The sequence below is a fragment of the Crocodylus porosus genome, unplaced genomic scaffold, assembly GCF_001723895.1.
Source record: "Crocodylus porosus isolate Cpor-Errol unplaced genomic scaffold, CroPor_comp1, whole genome shotgun sequence".
Classification (NCBI taxonomy): domain Eukaryota; kingdom Metazoa; phylum Chordata; order Crocodylia; family Crocodylidae; genus Crocodylus; species Crocodylus porosus.
The window spans coordinates 54,832,944-54,853,915 of record NW_017728948.1 but is presented as its reverse complement, the minus strand read 5'-3'; the positions used below and the strand labels follow the sequence as shown (position 1 = coordinate 54,853,915).

At 40.9% G+C, this 20,972-nt stretch overlaps 1 protein-coding gene across 2 annotated transcripts in view; it reads right to left on the bottom strand.

The window, feature by feature from the left end:
• Positions 1–20,972, bottom strand: part of CEP135 (centrosomal protein 135) — a 66,085-nt gene that overhangs the window by 24,277 nt on the left and 20,836 nt on the right. For both annotated transcript variants that reach the window (XM_019553293.1, XM_019553294.1), the window contains exons 9-19: positions 17,051–17,201; positions 16,185–16,378; positions 15,607–15,750; positions 14,625–14,768; positions 13,531–13,608; positions 13,223–13,374; positions 10,110–10,225; positions 9,871–10,025; positions 8,461–8,516; positions 5,924–6,092; positions 1,611–1,721 (exon numbers count right to left, since the gene is read on the bottom strand). In XM_019553293.1, the coding sequence (XP_019408838.1) occupies positions 1,611–1,721; positions 5,924–6,092; positions 8,461–8,516; positions 9,871–10,025; positions 10,110–10,225; positions 13,223–13,374; positions 13,531–13,608; positions 14,625–14,768; positions 15,607–15,750; positions 16,185–16,378; positions 17,051–17,201 (1,470 nt within the window). The remainder of the gene's footprint in view (positions 1–1,610; positions 1,722–5,923; positions 6,093–8,460; positions 8,517–9,870; positions 10,026–10,109; positions 10,226–13,222; positions 13,375–13,530; positions 13,609–14,624; positions 14,769–15,606; positions 15,751–16,184; positions 16,379–17,050; positions 17,202–20,972) is intronic.

The following is a 20,972-nucleotide window of genomic DNA, read 5'->3' as shown; positions in this document are numbered from 1 at the left end:
GACTGCATTTGCACGGAGTCTTCTATGACATCCAGGCAAGTCTGTGTTTGTTTCTCTTTCAAACTTGAGCAAAGATACTGATGCCCAAAGCTTGTTCAACTATATACACTTGGTCTAATAAAAGTTTCACAAAAAGGCCTTGCCTCTAAGAAAAGAAGGGATATTATTCTGATTAAGACAAGTGATTTATATCTGGATTCTATTGCTGTGTGTGATACAGAGTCCATCTATAAATGTGGACAAGTCACTTAAGCCAAACTTTTCATAAGTGGTCACTGATTGTGTGTTTCTAGATGAACTGAAACCTCAGGATCTAATCTACAGAAGTTCTGAGCACTCACAACTCTTACTAAAGTTACTGGGAGCTATGCTATGAACACATCAAGTGCTAAATACTCCAGAAAATCAAGAGCTAGCAATCAAGACATTGGCCCTGGACAGACAAGTTGTTTGGAGTATTCTAGGTAGAGTTGGGTATTTGACCAGTCAAATGAAGTTTGGTCAATTGACCAGTCAAAAATTGTAAACAATTGCTAACAAGACCAAACAACACACAGAAAAAGCACAAATTTTCCATTAAGAAATGTATCAGAAACCATATAATATTTCTGTCAATAAAATTACAAATAAGTAGGGTTCTTTTTTTTGTAAAATTGCTATAATCTTTGACCAATCAAAAAATATGCAGTCAATTGACAATATTTGACCAGTCAATTGACCAGCTTGCCAAGCCTAATTCCAAATGCCTTTGAAACTCTCCAAACAGTGAGAGTACAAAAGTTCACAGCCAAATGGCTTAAAAAATTACCCTCAGAAAAGAAGGAGGAACATTTTTAAGCACTTCCTGAAATATCTGCATTCGCCAGAAAACCTCTGGCATCCAAAAAGCTAACCAGGTGTGGGAGCAGGAGAAACAAGGCAGAGCGCCAATGAGCACTCTTCTATGCACACAGCTTTTCCTGGAAACCCCTTGAGACTGAAGGCCAAGAGGCTGGGAGGGATTCCCGTTCTCTAGCCCCACTGGGTCTTCGCAGCTCCAGGTAATGCTGGAGCATCACACCTCTGCATGCTGCTGAAGTGCACCGAACACAAATCACACCAGGATTTGGAGCATTTCAAATGCACGTCTGTTCACAGCCTTAGTGAATACGCTTAATCTTAATACTCCTTCCCTGCTATCCATACCTCTAAAAAGACAATAATACCATCCTCCTAAATCTCACAAAAATCTGTTACAAAAACTTAAAATACAGGTATTAGCTCAAATACACATATGGTATTTTTATGTTTTGTTCAGAAACTGTAATTTAAACTTCTGTTCTAAGTTATAAGCACATAACTTCGGAGATACTTGCCCTTCTCTATTCTGGAGTGAATAGAAAGAATTTTAAATGAAATTTGATACATACCAGAATGTATGATTGCCTGATCAAATAGGATTTGCATACATTTCTAGCAAAAAAAATTTTTAAAAAACCTGTGCGAATGAAGTGAAGAATTTACATCTATAAACTCTAGTTTACTGTATGCTAACTTAACATTTATTTCATGCTTGAGGCAGGATACATTTATTTAAGACAATAACATTAATATACAGCCTATTTCCTCACCTTTGAAGATATTAAGCTTTCAAATCTGGAGACTTCAGTTATATAATTATGAACTCTAGTTTTCATTTCTTCCTTTTCATGGATTGCTTCTTCCAAATCAGTACTGATTGCCTAAAGAGATTATATGAAAACACAGCATTGTATTATGCTAAATTAAAATATGCACATTAAGATGCACTAGATTTTACTTTATTCTATTTTCGGAGTAATTTACTTAGTCAATCTGATTTCACATATATTCCATCTATTTGCTTGACTGAATTGATTGAAGGGCATGGAGAATGAACATAACTGATGGAATTAAGTTGAAAACCTTTACTAGGTCTCTAGTTATACTGATTTAAAACTAATACTTATGACTCAAATCAGAAGACTGACAAAATGAAACAGCAGTTTTGGACAATAAAAGTAGAGTGAAGGCAACTGCCTTGTGAATGTTTACTTTCTCTCTCTGCCATTTCAAGAAGAAGGGCAAGACTTCCTGTCCTTGAGGAATAATCATATAGATGCATATATTTATCTCATGTGCGTACACAAGCGCACACACACACACAACTTGTTTGTGTTAGGCATTCCTGCATGCACTGAAGTAACAAGGCACCTTTCAAAGCATATGGCCAGGTAGTCAACTAGGGACAAGTCAAGTTCTCACTGTAGTTAACAGACTGACACTCCAGTTGTAGAATATGTTTTGAGGAAAAAATCCATTGCACATAAAGGACACTAGTAAGAACTGCCTATTTCTACTAATTATATAGGAAATACGTGGTCTTTTCTGAGGTGAGCAGCTACTACAGCACAACACCTGGGTGGATATCCTCAGTGCTCTCAACCAGCTAATAGGCAAAACTTTTACTGCTAGCAGTTTTGATCTACCACAATCCTTAAATGTTTTGTATGGAAGTACAATGGAAATGTGAAAGGTGTCATGAAAGTTGAAAGATGCAAACAATTCAAACTCCAGGAAAGAAATTATGGAGATTAACCTCACCATCTTGGACTTCAGATTGTGGATTAATGAGCTATTTATTCATGTCCAGCAACGATCCCAACCCAGCATAGCCCCCTGAGGCAAACGGGTCAGGAGGGCGTTATCCCCTCACCCCAGTGGCCCCCCACTGGTATCTGCCTGGCCAGGGGTGTAGCAGCCCCTATCAGGTATTTCTCTGCCAATCCCTACCTCAAGCAGTGGCCAGAGGTATGTGGCCAGCCAACTCCAGTGAACAGGGACAAAGCGGGGTTTGATTCCCACCCTCACCACCACCTTGTCCCACCCACACAGTGCTAGCCAGGGGCAGAGCCAGCTGAGAATGCAGCTGAGGGAGCAGCTTCTGTCCAGTGGCCCCTTCTACCTACTAGACAGCAGGGCCTGTGTCAGCCCTGGCCCCCACAGCCGCACACAACTTGGGCTCACCCCCTCAGATCCAAGTCCTCTACCTGCAGCCGCTGGGAACTGATCTGGGCATGCCCTGCTTACTGTTTCCCTTCCCGATAGCAGGGCTGCAGCACAGCCCCATGTAGGGATAGCACCGGGTGCTATCTCTACAGCTTCCCCACCACTGGCACCATGCCATCAGGGGAAGCCTGCCCTGGCCTTACTGGTAAGTGTCAAATGCACCAAGCTTCCATCCCTACCATCATGGCAGTGCTCTGCCACCTCCTGTCTGTAACACTCTTGGAGCACTTTGATTGGTTGTTTCAGTAACCAATCAGGGTGCTCCAAGAGCGTTACGGACAGACTGACTAAACTCTTTGTTATATTAGAATGATCTGGATTCAGGTGTCAGTAGCAGACTGGCTAAGCTTGGAGATGACAACAAATTATGGCCAGAATTGCAACCTGAACAGGCGCACAAGGTGCGTGGAGAATGCAAGGTGCTCCACCTCGGGAGAAAAAGCCCACATTGCACTTACAGGCTTGGCAGTGCTACAATTACTAGCACCACGACTGAAGGAAACTTGGGGGTCATGAGTGGAGCATCCAATTCTGGGCTCCACACTTTAGAAAGGATGTGGAAAAGCTTGAGAGAGTCTGGAGGAGAGCCACATGCATAATTAGAGGTCAAGAGAACAGGCCTTATGACGACAGGCTGTGAGCTATGGGAATCTTGAGCTTGAAGAAGCAAAGTCTCAGGGGTGACTTGGTGGCAGCCTATTCTAATATTGTAAAAGCCTAAGTCTATCTGTCTGTCTGTCCATAACACTTTATTTGCGCTCTGACTGCCTGACAAACAGCCAACTGGAGTGCAAACAAGCATTCAAACAGGAGCTGGTGGTGCGGTAAAGCGCCACCATGATGGTGGGGACACAGGGGTGGCAGGGGGAGGGGACGAGGACAGTGCAGCTGACCTCACCCCCCCTGCCCTGCTCCCTGGGGGTGAGGGCAACAAAGCAGACAGAACAGGGGGCGTGGGGAAGGCCAGCACTGCTGGCTTTGCCTCCCACTACCCAGCTCCCTGCAGGTGTCAACAATGGAATGAGGCCACCGGAGTTGGCCTCCCCCTGCAGCTGATGGTGGTAGCAGCACAGGGGGGAGCAGAGTTGAGAAGCTGCAGGGGAGTTGGGGGAAGCGAGGCCACCAGTTCTGGCCCCAGCCCTCCCCTCTCCTCTTCCATGATCATCTGCAGGGCCCGATGTGGCGGTGGGGGAGGAACAGGAAGTCCAGCCCGACGCCCCCTCCCTGCTAGGACCCAGTCCAACTCCTCCCCCATCCCCTCCCCCATGTCAGCCCCTCCCCCGTTGCCCATTTTGACCCAGGCCCACTACTCACCCCCTCTGCCGTGGTAACCCAGTCCTCTCCTGGATCAGGCCCAGGCCCCATCTTCCCCTCCTCCCACCACTCCAGCGGGGGGAATCAGACCCAGACCCCAAGAGCAGGAGGAAAGGGGGGAGTGGGTCGACGGGAGAGAGGTGTAGGGCTCCCTCCTTGCCCACTCCTTCCTACCCCATCATTCTTGACAGGCAATTGGCTATTATGTATATAAGGGGTATGCAGCAGAATTGGGAGAACATTTGTTTACCAGGGCATCCCAGGGGAAAACAAGGTCTAACACAGTCACAAACTGCTGGAAGACTGTTTTAGATCAGACATAAAGAAAAACTTCTTCACCATCCGAGTCTCCAGAGTCTGGAATAGCATCCCCACAGAAGTGGTGCAAGCACCTACTCTGGATACCTTTAAGAAACACTTGGATGCTTATCTTGCTGGAGTGATCTGATCCCAGCTGACTTCCTGCCCCTTGGGCAGGGGGCTGGACCTGATGACCTTGCGAGGTCCCTTCCAGCCCTAACGTCTATGAAATATTCATTGTCTGGGTACTATTGGCCAAAGGTCTCCAAGCTTGACCATAATGGATGCATAGACAAGGGATGCATGGATGTGCAAATGCTTCCCACAATTGCAGAAAGGGAATATACTACGTGTTTAGACGTTTTTGTATTTCAGCAATTAAAATCCATATTCAATTTAGCATTAGGATTAACAGTATTAATAATGAAGCCTTTATCTAGATTGGAAACCATTATTAATGTTTTTAAAAAGCAGTCTTGAGCAAACTCAACCAGAAGGTCATCTTTCTATGTAAGCATTATATGAAACACTGTGGTAAAATGGGGCTAGTGCATTTTAATCTAAAACATTTTCTTTTTCACTCTGGCCATCTTTTTGTCCAAACCATGTTTCATTTAGCTGTTCTGATACCTGAACTCTCGTGCAAAATTTGAAAAAGAAATGGCTTAAATGGTCAGCAAGGCCCTTAACTATCTCCAACTTAAATGTAGATAGATTGATCAGAATTTTTTATTTAATCCAACACACACAACAGCCCATTTAAGAAACATGCACTTCCAAATCATTATAGCACTTATCTCAATGTAAGTTCTCTAATGGACACAGTCTGACTACGCAATGTTTATCATATTTGAATAAGCACAGGCAACAAACTAGCTACACAGTTTTAGATCAAAACCAGATTTCTGAAACATAGGATTTTCTGGGAAAATATGGTTTAGAATGAAAACTGTTTCTCTTAACTATAACATTACATGACAATGTAACAAAACAAGAATAATTTTAGGTATTTAAGAGGATAAGAAAAGGAACTCATTGCACTATATGCTTATCAAATAAGGTCTTAATTTAGCCACATTAAAACCAATTTAAATGTGTTTATTTGTGCACTTTTATTACTATAATGCCATTATTTGCAAGAATGAGAATTATCAACAGTTCCAACTATTCAACAGGTTTGGATTTAGTAATACATGCAAGCAGAATCTTTGAAGTACTTCAATAACAAGCAATACCTTCATACCTGGTTTTCTCTGGTCATTGTAGCTAGATCGTCTTGTAATCGTCTGTTTTCTTTCAGAGCCATTTCCTTTACTCTTCCCATTTCTGCAAGCTCTATCTGGGATGCATCAAACTGGCGACGCAGACTAGCTATCTCACGGTCTTTGTTATTCAGCGCATCCTTTAGCTGGCTATCAAATGGGTGATTTTGAAAACCTTAAATAAAATTTCCCTGCTTATATTATAGGATATACTGCTGCAGTGTTAGGCAAAAGTTCTGAACATGCAAAAGCTTTAAGAGAAAATTACTGCCTTGCAATTCTTGTGATACCCATAAACTAACACAGTTATGCAGATCGCATGGCCCTAGTGTGTGACATTAAGATTTTCAGTGCTCAGAGTCTAGTACTAAAGAAAGACAAAGCTCCCATACAAAGCTCAAGAGGTAATGAAAGGGTGAAGAAGTGTGATAAAATTACAGAAGTAAATTATATATTTATTTATATATCTACTCATACATAAGCATAAGTGTTTGTCTTTTTGCTACAGATACTTCTTGTATCAGTATACCAAATTTCCAGTTAAGCTGGTCTTCAAACAAATATTTAACTTTTTAAAAGGAAAAAAGTCAAGTCCTTAAAGGAAGAAATAACTGAAATGAGACTGATGGATTAGTTTAACACTGAGATCCATAAAGCACCAGAGGCACAAGGTTCTCAGAACGGTGGGTTTTTTGTTACTATATCACTGGAGAAAAACACTAAGTCAATATTACTATCCATGTCATTATATAACAGAAAGAGTCATTCTATTAGAAATGTTCTTGGTATAATAATTCAAGAAATGGGTTTCCTTAAACAAAAAAACATAGAAAGTGAACAAAAAAAATCCATTGAGTAAAGACTGGCAGTCTTTTGAACTAAAATATTTTCTATTTGAGTTTAAGAACAATAAAATATTAGTAGATGTAATTAGAGCTTTTTTGGTATTACTTTCATTGTTCTAAAATTGTTTTTTCCACATATTACATACTTTCAGCTAAGCATAGCATTGTCTATAGGCCAGAGGTCCCCAAACTTTTTCTTATTGTATACTCCCTTCCAGATTTACCAGCTGCCCCATACCCCTACCAGCATATGGTTTATATTTTAACTCCTTAAATGCCAATTATTATTATTAAGAAAATTACATCCATCATTACCCAATTTCTCCCGCATACCCCTCAGAGATGTCTTGCATACCTACAAGAGTATGCATACCACAGTTTGGGAACCCCCACTGTAGACTATCAGTTTGGAGCAAATAATGCAGTTTTTCCAAATAAAATATAAAACTGTGTAACAGTGTTGTGGTGAAGTGGTTCCCATGATTGCCCAGGAAATATGAGGAAGGCAAGAACTGCTGTGGATAATATCTTTTATTGGACCAATTGCATGGTTGAGATAAACAAAAGAATTCCCACAATAATTCTTGCCTGCCACTGTTTTCTGTACCATGTCCAATTTTTGAATGGAGATAATTTGTTTTAACCGGTAGTCCCATGAACCCACCAAAATTTGGGTTCAAACTCAACATAGAAAATGCATAATGAAACTAGATCAAGTTATGGAGTCATGAAGTATTGCAGGGAATGCAGCATTTTTTTCATACAAAAACCAACCGCATCAAGGTTTGGGTAAAGTTCTGACCTTCTGATATGTATGCAGTGGAGGTATCCAAGAATGAAGCAGTAAATATTCTGAATGGGGAATGAGAGTTTAGGCTGGATAAGCTCTTGATCTGTGTACATACCTGTCATGTATTGGTTATCTGTAGTATTAGTAAAGCCATCATTTCCAGTCAATAACAATATCTCATGCCTATTAGAAATGGGCCTGAACCAAAACCATAGGTCTAAATAGGCTTGATTTCTGGGGAAGTCAATCTTATACCACAAACTACGCAGTGGGCCCCTCTTATTACAGAGGAATTGAAATCTTGATCTAAACATCTCTCTGATTTGGCAATGTTTGGATCTGGATCATCACTAAGTAATTCATATGGTAATTTCTATCTCTAAGAACCTCAAATATCTTCTTGGATTATAGATAAAGAAATTATTTCATGCAAGCATGAAATGCTGCTACCACTAAGAAAGAACACATTTGCTGTTTAATGGCACATGGTACTTTACACAGCAGTTATGCCTCAATATAAAAATGTACCATTTTACACGGAAAAGAGCATGTGGTACCTCACGCTATCAAACTTATAAAGTCATCTTTTAGCTTAGAATTAAGTGCTTATTGGAAAAGTAAAATATACATGAGGTTGCCAGCCCTAATGTTAGTTGTCTATTTGCATACCTTCCCTGGTATTAAAGTAGTGTTATCTTCTGAAAGCAGACATACACATTTTCCACTAATGCAATTATAGTCCCTTACTTGACTGAAAATACAGTTAACTATATTTCACCAAATAATAAGCCTGGCTGCTAGTGCTTTTAATCTTCAGAAGACACTGAATTCAGAAAAATAAAACCAATGATGAATATAAAATATCATTTCAGTTATTACTTACTCTATAGAGGACTCTAGCTCTGACAGAGTTAGTCTCAAATGAGCAATTGTTTTTTCCTATGATAAATGGAAAAAAAAAAGATAAATTAAATGTTCTCATGGAATATACCTGGTTAATATAAACTAAGGGAACTGTATGGTAGTATTTATATTCACTTTATTTTAAATATGCAGCTATTTTAAATGCGTTTTTTCATAGAAAAAATACTAACCATGCCAGACTCTAAATAATGGGTTTAATGCCAGATTTCAAAATATCCTTATAATAAAATTAAATATGTAATCAAATTGTAGTTTGCAGATGAAAAACCAGCTCGTAGCTAAACTAAATACCATAATTTGTTGAATATAACCTGCACCTTCTCTCTCCCTCAGCCAAAAAACAGCTGTGGGAAATTACATGCCAGGAAAGGGATCCCATGGGAAAACTGGAAGGGAACACAGAGGAAGATTACCAAACAGCAGCGTTACTTACTGAGGCTGTGGGAGTCATGGTAATTATAGATTCATAGATTGTTAGGGGCTGGAAGGGGCCTTGTAGATCATTGGGTCCAGTCCCCCTGCAGTAGGCAGGAAAAGACAACCCCCTTACTGCTTCCCATGCTCCTCCCCTACCACCAAAATTTCCAGACTCAGGGGAACCTTCCCTTCTCATTCATGCACCAGATCAGCCAGAGTGTGGGACTGATCAGTGGCCAGATGCAGCATGCTGAGTCTGACCCATCACACAGCCCCAGACCTGCTGCGTTAGGTCTGACCCTGTGGGACCTGGCTTCAGAGCCAGCGGGTGGCCCCAGACCTGCCGCACCTTATCAGGCTCACCACACAGGGTCAAACTTGGTGCATGGCTCCAGAACCAGCATGCTGGATTCGCCTTTGAGCCCTTTTGGCATGTGGGACTGTAAACAGGATCAGCTCTCTAGATGCTACCACTCAGATACCTACCAAACTTTTTTTTTTTTGCTTCATGGTATCTTTTAAAAAACAAAGTGTGTGTTATATTCAATGGCACTTTATATGTGAGAAAATATGGTAATTAGTAGCAAGGCTGGTTGCATTATGAATAGTTCTACATATAGCTACAGGTAAAGTAAATGACTAGTAGCAAGGGGATTGTATTCTGAGTAGTTTTACAGACTTAATGACATCAGACAAGAGACTAATTTCTTTCTAACTTCCTATGCCACATGTAAAATGAATAACCAGCTCACTCTTTCAGGTGTGCCGAGAGGATGAATTCATTAATAAAATTAATCCTTAGGAAGGCACAGATCCTTCGTACCATTTAACATAGGGTTCAGTGATTAATAGAATTTTGTAAACGTTATCTGCTAAAGTCTCAATGCGTGTTAAAGTGAGCCTACATAAAACATGCTGATCAAGTACAAAGTAGTACTGTTCCTGCACATACCTTGTTAACTAAGTTGTCCTCTAAACATGCAATTCTTTCTGTCTTTTCATCTACAGTTTCCTGAAGACTGTCCTTTTCCTTATCCAGGACACTAATGGTACTTCTGAGTACATTCACTGTCTCATCCTGTGAAGCACTTTTCTGGCTTAACCTATCTGTAAGAAAAAAAATAGGCATCCACTAATTTAAATTAAAATAATTAATGTCAAAATCATATATATATATTTTTAAGTGATTACCTATTTTCTCCTCTAACTTTGCAATTTCTTCTTGAGCTGACTGGAGTTCATCCTTTCTGACAGAGAATCGATGCTGTAAATCTTCAAGGGATCTCTGCAGTTGTTCATTTATGAGCCTGCGAAATCAATACTCCATTGAAAAAACACAGGAGCTCTAACCATTGAGGTATATAAATACACTGATTACTAATTTTATTATCAAACTGGAAGAAAATTAGAGAAATTGAAAGTTATCCAAGATCATCATATTGCTGCAGTTCTTGATCAGCAAGAACTATTTATCTTAACAAAACAAATACAAATAAATAACAAAGATAAAATATCTCCAATTTTACTAGTCCAATTTTCCAGTACCTCAGGAATTAAAAACACACTGAACCCACTTAGAGCTACAAAGACTTCTCACATTTGGAAAAAAATATCCTATAGGTCCACACACAGTTAACCATGTCAAAATGTTACTTTCAGGGACCTGATGAAGAATGCTTTGCATTCAGAAGCATGTTTAACTTCATGCCAACTATGCAGTTGGTCTAATAAAAGATATCATCCATAAAAATCCTTGCCTCTTGAGAAAGGGGGCAGGAATCAAACCTGGTGCGCAAAACTTGTTAGAAAGTATCCTTTCCTCTAGAGCACAGGTTCACAAACTTTTTCTTATTGGGTACTCTCTTACCTATTTACCAGCTGCCTGCCTACTCCTACCAACACACATTTTATATTTTAACCCTTTAAATGCCAATTACTATTATAATGAATATTAAATCCACCACTACACAACTCCTCCCACATACCCCTCAGAGATGTCTTGCATACCCCCAGGAGTATGCGTATCACAATTTGGGAACCCGTGCTCTATAGCAAAGGTCCTGGGCTGGGTCTGGACCAAGGGCCTCCTTGTGGGGCAAACAGTGGTGATGGTGGTGGTGACAACCCAAACAGCAGTAGGTCAAACAGGGCTTTGCCACCACAGCCTTAGCTGGTCCCACTGCTGCCAACAGCCATGTGCAATAGAACTGCAGATTCTGCTTCAGACCCCACCCCTCATTAGCTATGCCCCCAAATTTCCTGGCCTGCTAGTACTCCAGGAGATCAGATTTGGCCCACTGGCCATACATTTTGACACTCCTGATCTAGTCATACCTAGACAACAAAAGGAAATAACATTGGGAAGATGAGAAATGTTTAGAGGCCAGTCCCAACTATCAACTATTGGTCTTTGATCAAAGACCACAGACTGGAACTGCAGAAGTGTGTGGGAAAGAAGAGTATTACCAAGATGATGTGGGGTGGGGGAGGGAAGGGGATGACCCTCAAGGCAGGAATTTTGTTTACACACACACACGTGTGCGAGTAAACAAAATTCCTATCTTAGAGTCTATACATGGAAAATGCATACATTTGTTGCAATTTTCCAGGTATAGAAGCTAATAATTGGAGGTTTGCCTTCAATATGTCCCCCTACCACTGCTACAGGAAGAAAATAAGCCTGGGGGATCAAATAGTCCCTTTCCTCTTTGCTTCCTCTCAACTTTTTCCCCTAGCAACCGCTTCCCCCTCTCCTTACTGTCAGATCTTGCTCTTCCTGAGCACATGAAAGTGAAGAGGAAATTTGCAAACAATAGCCTTGAAATTAAACAGGGCTATAGCAATTTGACTATAATACCCTTCCACTTAGTTCATCTAGAATTGATGCATTTAACCTTTTTTTGAAACTGCTGTAAGTTTTAGCACAGGCCTCTAAACATTAACACACTTTCAAGCAGCCCTTTGGCACCTACTTAAATGTAGTATAAACTATGCATGATATTAGACCAAAGCTAAAGGCTCCAGATTTATTGGGCTAGGCCCCAGAGTCAACAGCATTTTAAGCCATGGTGACCCCACAGCTCAGTACTGCTTAGTATGTGTGTGTGTGTATATTCCAGACACCCTCCACAAAGGATCCATGTGCAAATTAGCCACCACTCATGACTGGAATTAAGTGTTCCTGCCATGAGTCTTGGGAACCTACAAAAATTTATATGGAGATGAAAGACAGGGCAACCTGAGTCATGGGCTGACAATAAGTTTATCTTTCCTTCGGAAATAAGCAATTTTTAAAACGCTATTTATTGGTCACCACCCAACTACACCAGTAGCCAAGGAGAAGCAAGGAGGAAGCCAGCACTTCCTCTATCCGTATTTTCTTCTGAACACAAAAAGAACAATATCTATATTTCTTTAAAAGATTTTGGGTATATTTTCCTCTGATTTACTTGCTCTATAGTAATTACTAAAATATTATATAAGCAGTAGTCAATTGCCTGTCAAGAATGATGGTGGGGGAGGGAGGGGAGAGCGGACACAGACAGAGCCCTGTGACCCATCCCCTGTCTGGGCCCAAGGGGGGGAAGGAGGCTTGCTTCTCCCCTTCCCCAGCTGCTGCTGTGTTGGGCTGGGCCCGCTGCTCCCCACCAACTACCATGGCGGGCTGGCTTCTTCCCCAGCTTGGGTCCCATCACACTCCCCCTCCATGGCCCCTCTCCCCCGCATCGGTTTCAAGCCCACTCCTCCAGTTCCCCTCCCTGCCGCCAAGTCAGCCTGGGCCCACTGCTCCCCCTACCACAGCAGTCCGGCTTCTCCCCACCCTTGGGCCCAGTCCTCCTCCATATCAGGCCTGGGCCCACTTCTCCCTACCTGTCACCACTGCGGTGGCGCGCCCACTATTCCCCCCACCGCCGCCATGTTGGGCCCTGCAGATAGAGATCACAGAAGGTGGGAGGGGAGGGCCAAGGCCAGTACCACCAGCCTCATCCCCCCCACATGGCATCCTGACCCTGCTCCCCCATGCACTGCTGCCATCACCTGCAAGCTCCGGTGGCCTCACTGCCCCCAGCTCCATCTTCACCACTTGCAAGGAGCTGGGGGGGAGCCTTACCCTCCACGGCCCGTGTCCCCACCATCATGGTGGCACTCCATCGGCCACCAGCTCCTGTTCAAAAGTTTGTTCACACTCTGATTCGCTTTTTGTCAGCCAATCAGAGCGCAAATAAAGTGTAACAGGCAGACAGCCTTAGGTTTTTATAATATTAGAATTTGGAGTAGAGTAGCAAATTTTAGGGTATACTTACTGAAGTGAGGATAACTCAGTTTTAAATTGTGAAGAGTCATCAGATGTTTGGGCAAGTTTGTTACATTTTGTTTTTAATTCATCTTCCAAAGAGTCTATTCTTTCCTTCAGGACAGAGATTGTAGCCTTTAATTCAAACCGTTCTGCTTCAAACTACAATTGAAGTAAGAAAAGAAAAAAGGACAGTTTGCCTAAAACATTAATTTCAGTGTTTTGCATTGGAATATATGTAATCTAACAATATTTTTAAAAAGGAACTTACTCAAAAACTTCTACCAAATAATTAAGAACAAAATTCCATTCACTTACCCCATGAATAGTGTTTTCCAGTTCTGCAATATTGTGCTCAAGCGTTGATTTGTCAAGGACAGCAGTTTCCTGTTGAATCTGAGATAGAATATCAAAGTACTTGTAACAGTTGGTAAATTTTAGATTAAAGTGATTTTAGGATTCCACCTTAAAATTGACTAAAAACAGCAATTTGATCCTGTATATATGGACATATGGCAGCTTGTTTTATTTCTAAAAGTCCTGCAAACCCAATACAGTGCTGGGATAGCTAACTAGCTTTTTATTAAAATCTTAGTCAAAATATTCAAGATTGATCCTCAGAAAAAATATACTTTAATTTACAAATGCAGCATGTCTGACACTATAATATTGATTTCTTAGTTGCTTTTCAAATACATATGTACTATAATGTACAGCAGGGTTAATTCTGAGGCTCATCAATATAGGCTTTGTCCCTGTAAAGATATTACTTGCTTGTTGGAACTAGAAAAGGTAACTCCACAAAAGCAAGAATTCTTCTCTTCATTTTTTATAATCTTAAGTGAAAATAGATTCATAGACGTTAGGGCTGGAAGGGACCTCAGATCATCGGGTCCAGCCCTAATAAGTGTTTCTCTTAAAAATGTGAAAAGAACAAGTCCTGTTAAGCCAGGCTTTGTACAACTCTTGCAGACTTTAGAAGGAGAAATACTAATTTTAGCTCATCTACTCTGAACTGCTGCCTACTGACCTGGCATTGCACCTGCACACAATTCAGATCTTGGGTGCAAAGATTCATAGTATTTATTCAATTAGTTGCCAAGTCCTATTTCAATAGCCTACTAAGATCTGTTACATATGGAATAAAATGTTAGAGTTTACATAACTGTTAGAGTTTACATGACTGTCAGCTGCTTATTTTATAGTGATCAGATGTTTTAAAACATTTCCAAAAAACAACTTAACCTTGAACAGACTATACTAAATGACCCAGTAATTGAGTTCAGTAGTGAAGAAAACGGAAGTTGTAGGTTCCTAAGTAGTCATAATTGTATAAATAAGCAATCGATTAAAAATTCTGCTAAACATTAAGATCAGCTTAATGAACAGTATGGTGTGTTTGAAAAGCTCACCTTTAGTTTCTCTCTCAGACTATCCTTTTCTGCCATTATTCTTCTGAAGTCAGCTAATGCAATGTCTCTTTCTTCTTTCACATGACTTTGAGAAACCAAAGTATGTTTTGTTTCTCTTCTTAACCTATTTAATTCATCCTGCGACTTTAAAAGATAACTGCTTACTAGTGGTCATAGTTTGTAACGTTATATATAATATATTAACAAATTGTTTTTAGCATTCTGATTACATTATAGCTCTTCACATTATTTTTCAGAAAGTGCCCAAATCACACAACATTATGGTGTTTGATTTTTCCAGTGACCCTACCCTTCACTATTTTTCTCTTCCTCATTTCCTTCCACATTCAAACATCCATTACTTCAAATATCCATTACTTCTTCCTCCTCCTCACTCTCCTACTCCTATCCTTCCTGCTCCTTTTGATGCATTTAATATTTCCCTATTTTCCCTACCTTTCAGTTTCCAATTTACAAATGTAGTAAGTACAACTGATTACATTTTAGAAAGAAAAGAGCTCTAAGTTAGAAACTACTGTATTTACCTGTATGCAAGCATAAGTCTGACATCATTTGAACATGCTCCAAATTAAACCTGACCAGAAAATCTCTTAGAAAAAGTCACGTGAGAAAGGATATAGGAATCAAAAAGTAAAAGTTTTTATAGGCTATTAAGTGATAGTTAGCTAGCATAAATTAGTTAAACATGCTCATTAAGGACTTACAAGATAACATATATAGATAGCAAATACGCTATTTGTGGTCAAGGCAACACAGAATTTCTTCTTTTAGAATTTCTCTGAATTCACGAACTTACTGCAAAATATGTCTTTTAATAAAGCAATAAAATAATTATTATTAAAAATAATAATATCCTATGTTCTACCCCTCCAAGTCCCATTGAAGGCTTTTTTCAAAAGTGAAGTAGCAAATGTTAATTGATTACTCCAATAGCAACCAGATTAGTTCATTAATTATCTACCTGTTCATAAAGGACATTTAATTTGTCTCTTTCTGCAGTCAGTAATTTGACATTGGATTGAATGTCTATCATGTGTTTTTCAAATCTGTCCAACATAGCTTGTAGTTCATCTCTTTCCCTGGTGATTAATCTAAGATCTTCGCTCTGCAAAGTCATAAAATAATTATGGAAATTATTTTAAAATATTATCAGTAACAGATGTAGAAAGGTATATTACATATTCCCAAAAATAGTGATCACAATCAGCCTCCAATCCTGGGTGGGTCTCTATGGTTCAAAAGAATACATTCAAGAAGGAACAGTATTTTAGAAACCTACCCATATGCTTTGATGTCTCTTGTTTCTTTCCTCTCTGATTGGATTTTTTAACACGTTAATCAATCATTACGTAAACAGGAAAAAAGAAAAAGTATCTACTATTAGCCCAGTTACTTACTCTTCATATTGGGAATGTAGTTTTTAAGAACAGGATAAGTAATTTTCTGCTAATAATATTCAAGATATATTTTTATAGCTTCTTGAATACTACAACAAGTTTGCTTTATTTTTTCACTGCTCTTTGATAAAGGGAAAATTACCTTTTCTGAAGACCTACGGCCAGGACTAGACCTTCGCTGTACCATCTTCTGAAGATATTCTAGCTCTTGCTTATAATAATCCCTGTCATCTTCTAGAGTCTTTATAAATGCATCTAGACGAGAAGGTGATTTGTCTCCAAGAGCTATACCATACTCTAACCTCATTTTCTCCATTTCTAAGACAAGTTCTCGTTCTGCATGGAAAAGCAATCAAAAGAGAAATAAATTATGAATGAGACTATTTTAAAGCACGCCAATCCAAATTACATTTTATTTACTTTATATGGCAAGAAAATGGGATACTCCTCTGCCTGAAGAGTGTTTGTACCCAAAAGCTTGCAAAGAACAATTTTTCCAACTATTTAGTTGGTATAATAAAATATATCACATTTACCCAAAGAACCTGGTCTGATATAGAAGTAATACATTCTGTAACACTAAAGAGCTGATAGCATACATCTACATTATCAGCTTAAAGTTTTAAAAGTTATTTCATATATAATAACAACTTGAACACTATACAATAGATTTGTCACTAATAAAAGTTTTCACCAGCAGACTGCATTTTCACAGGATTTCTTTAAATATTGGAGTTTACTATTCAAGTCAGACTTGTCTCCTTCTACACAATTGGTAAGATAAAATACTCTAATATTAGACTAGAATGAGCTGTATCCCACTCTACAAAGACAGTAACACTATCATTTAAATTACTTATATGTAATTCTAGTACTGGAATGCTTTCTTCTTTTTTGTTCCAACCGAAGCAGAAACCTTATTTAGTGTTCTTACCAGTGAATATGTCAATATTTTAAAAGCATCTTTAAAAATGTATTTAAGGAAGGAATCAATATTTAAACATTTACTTGAAATTTCTAAGTTCTCAACTTTTTCTGCAAGCCTTTGTTTTTCTTGTTCAAGCTGGTTTAACAAAACATCAAGATTTTGTTTTTCATCAGTTTTCCCAAAGAGTTCTTCAGCCAGTCTCTCTTTTTCTCTATGGCACAAACATAACTCCTGAAACAACAAAAGTACTACAAAAGTTAATACGCTCCTACAGTACCATTGAAGAAAATGTAGGGAAAGCAATTTAACAATATTTAATATATTTCTAACACTTAGGTGATGTCTCTGATTACAACTCAACAGCATGAGTATGTTAAAAGTTAATGTATTATTAATTGTTTTGGTGACAGTCATTACTGTAATTCAGCACAAGATATGCTATGATACATGCTGCATTCAGAACCTTGCAGTCAGGAATGAAACGAACAAAAATCAGGTCCATTTCATTCTTTTGCCATTTAAGAGAAGAGAGCAAGCAACGGCGAGGAAAGATGCAACTAAAGCAAAAGAAGCTTTAGTGAGTCAGATCAAACAATATTTGGCAAAAATAAAATATTCACAGTATTTCATTGATATTAATTCAACTGTTTATAACAAAATGGTCCACACCTTTTAGTAGCCAACTGTAATGTTGTTCCTAAAAGCCTACTGATGCGATACGGCATGTCATCTGAAAACACGGTATGGAAAACATCTCCAGGGAAATGTTCCTGGTGAGAGCTTATTGCTCTTAACAGGTGTTGCTGCAAATTAAGGCAGTGTGAAACAGCACCATTCCGCTTCGATTTCTGTTTCAATGTTTCAACAGAACAGCGTTTCATTTCAAGTTTTGTTTCCTTTTGAAAGCATGGTTTTGCTTCATTTCACTGAAGCTGCTTCGCTGTTTCGATGCTGTTTCAAAGTTTTGCCCATAGGCTATAATGGGGAAGCACAAAACTGCCTATAACTTTGTCATTTCTACCCTGATTCAGAAGAAACTTGCAGGGATGGTAGCCCCTTCTGAGGGCATGAAGCCTGCCAAGTTTCAAGAAGATAGGTGCAGAGGTTTCTGGGAAACTGCACCTCACGGTGCTTGACAAGCAAAACAGTCACTTGCCGGCATTGGTAAGCCTCCTGTCATCTGGCAGGCAGATCCGGGGACCTGCACCTCTGGGAGGGCTGCACCGGATTCCTCCCAGGGGATGCGGCCCCTGATCTGCCTGCTGGATGACAGGAGGCTGCTACTGCTGCCTGGGACTGGTGCTGGGAGCAGCCTGCACCCAGTGCCAGGAAGATTGGTGCTGCCGCTGGTCCCAGGTGACAGGAGCAGCCTCCTGTAATCTGGCAGATAGATTGGAGGCAAGCACCCCTAGGAAGAGTCTGGCACAGCCCCCAAACGGGTGTAAGCAAGTCCCTGATCTGCTTGCCAGATGACAGGGGGCTGCTACTGCCAGCTGGAGCCAGCAGCAGTACCAGTCTTCCCAGCGCTGGGTGCGGGCTGCACTCAGGGCCGGTCCCAGGTGGCAGGAGTAGCCTCCTGTCATCCAGCAGGCAGATCAGGGGCTTGCACCCTGGGGAGGGCTGTGAGGGCTGTACCAGACTTCTCCCAAGGGTGCGGGCCCCTGCTCTGCCTGATGGATCACAGGAGGCTGCTCTGGCTGCCTGGGACAGAAGGCAGCACCAATCTTCCTGGCACTGGGTGTACTGTGCCAAACACCAGTCCCAGGCAGCAGGAGCAGCCTCCCGTGATCCGGAAAGCAGATCAGGGGCCCACACCCCCAGGAGGGTTGCAGGATTTTGCCAGACTCCTCCCAAGCATGTGGGCCCCCAATCTGCCTGCCAGATCATAGGAGGCTGCTCCTGCTGCCGGGGACTGGCGCCGGGTACAGTTTGCACCCAGCAGCGGGAAGACTGGCACTGCTGCTGGCCCCAGCCGGCAGCAACAGCATGCTGTCATCCGGCACACAAATCCAGGGATCGGCACCCGCGAGAGGGCTGGAGGCTATGCAAGAATTCTCCTGGGGGGCACAGCCCCTAGATCTGCACGGGATGACAAGAGACTGCTGCTGCCACTTGGGACCAGCATTAAAGCCAACCCCGACTTCGAAACGCGAAACATTTTGAAACTTTCAAAATGGTTTGAGTGCCCTTGTTCAGTTTCAAAGCTATTTCAAAGGCTTTTGTTTCATTTTGATTTCACTGTTCTGAGCTCAAAACGCATCACAACAGTTTCAAAACGAAGCACCCCAAGAAATTTTGCACAGCCCTACTGCAAATGAGCATCAACTACACTTTATTTTATCCAACCACTTTTGTACCTGGTTAATTGCTACTTGGTACATATATTTCTATTATGACACACACAGTATCTGTTAAACCAAATACTGTATTTCATACATGGCATTTAACAGTGACATTATTTACTATACCGGACAAAAGAAGCTGAAAGCCAATATTAATTTTCCTTTTATTGGTGTCAATCCAATATGCACCCAATATATCAGTGCACCTCTAGTAACAGGCAACCAAACAACAACTACATTTACAAATGACAGAAGCCAAAAAAAAATAAGATGGATGAACTAGAATGCCTGGTATTTAGTGGTGTCTTTCACATAATAGGTATGTCAGAGACCTGGTGGAAGGATGACAATCCATGGAATACTGAGTTACAAATGATATAAGAATGACAGAGTAGGATATACAGGTGGAGGACTGGTACTGTACACTATGATAGTACAGAGAACAATAACATAAAAAAATATCTGGAAGGGAAACTACCACAAAATCCCTGTGGGTAGATATTCCTTGAACAAAAGGAACATAGTATTATGATTGTACTACTGAATATCTGAGCGTGAGTATGAGGGGCTTATAAAATGCTTAGGACAGTGATCCTCAACTAGGTTATCATAGCTGTGAGATTCTATTAAAGAGTGTATGAGGAAGTAAAAGCTCTTCTCTCCAGTCCGGTTCCCTGCATTTGCCACAGCTACTCAGTGGTAACTGCAGCTGCTGTTCTGGGGACTGCCATTCCTGCTGCCTTTCCCCACTCTCCTTCTGGCCCCATCAGTCTCTGTTCCAGCTGCTCCCATGTTCCCAACGACAAGCTTTGCCGCGGGCAGGTGGAGAGACCTAAGTGGGGTCAAAGCAGCATTTTGCAGTGCAGTTCATCCCTTCTGCTCCTCCCACGACCCCAGGAACACCATGAAGGACCACAGGGTGGTTACTGGCATATGAGACCCTGCAGGAGCAGACTTGGCAGCAGGGACTAGCCTTGCCCTCTCAATTACACACTGGGGCAGGGAAGGGACAGAAAGTGTAAACGGAAATGTCTGTCCCCCAACCTGCCTCATCTGGAGCAGTAACTCATAACCTTTTATAGCCTCAAGTCACCACTTCATATCGTTCCTGAATTTAGATTGTAGCTCAGTGTAACGGGAGTTCTTTGAGGGTGTTAACAAGTACATGGACAAGGGGAATACAGTTGACATAATATATATGGATTTTCAAAGACTTTTCAAAAAGTCCCAAACTAAGGAGTTGCTACGGGATTAGAGGAAAGGTTCCTTTGTGGACTGAGAGCTAGTTAAAAGATAGAAAGCAAAGGCTAGGCCTACATGGCCACTAGTCAGGATGGACAGAGGTCAGAAGTAGGGTCCCTTAGGAATGTGTGTTAGGCTCAATTTTGTTCAATATTTTTCACTGATGACCTGGAAATAAAGGTGTACAGTAAATGTCAAAGTTTGCAGACGATACTAAATTATTCCAGCTAGTCAAATCGCAAGCTGACAGAGAGGAGATGCAGAAAGATCTCATCAACCTTAGCCCGGGAAGTCTGCTGCTTCCCGGGGGCCCGCATCTGAGACATTGCGGAGAGGATCCCGCAGCTCCTCCGGCCCACAGACCACTACCCCATGCTCCTTATTCATGTGGGCACCAATGACACGGCTCGGAGCACCC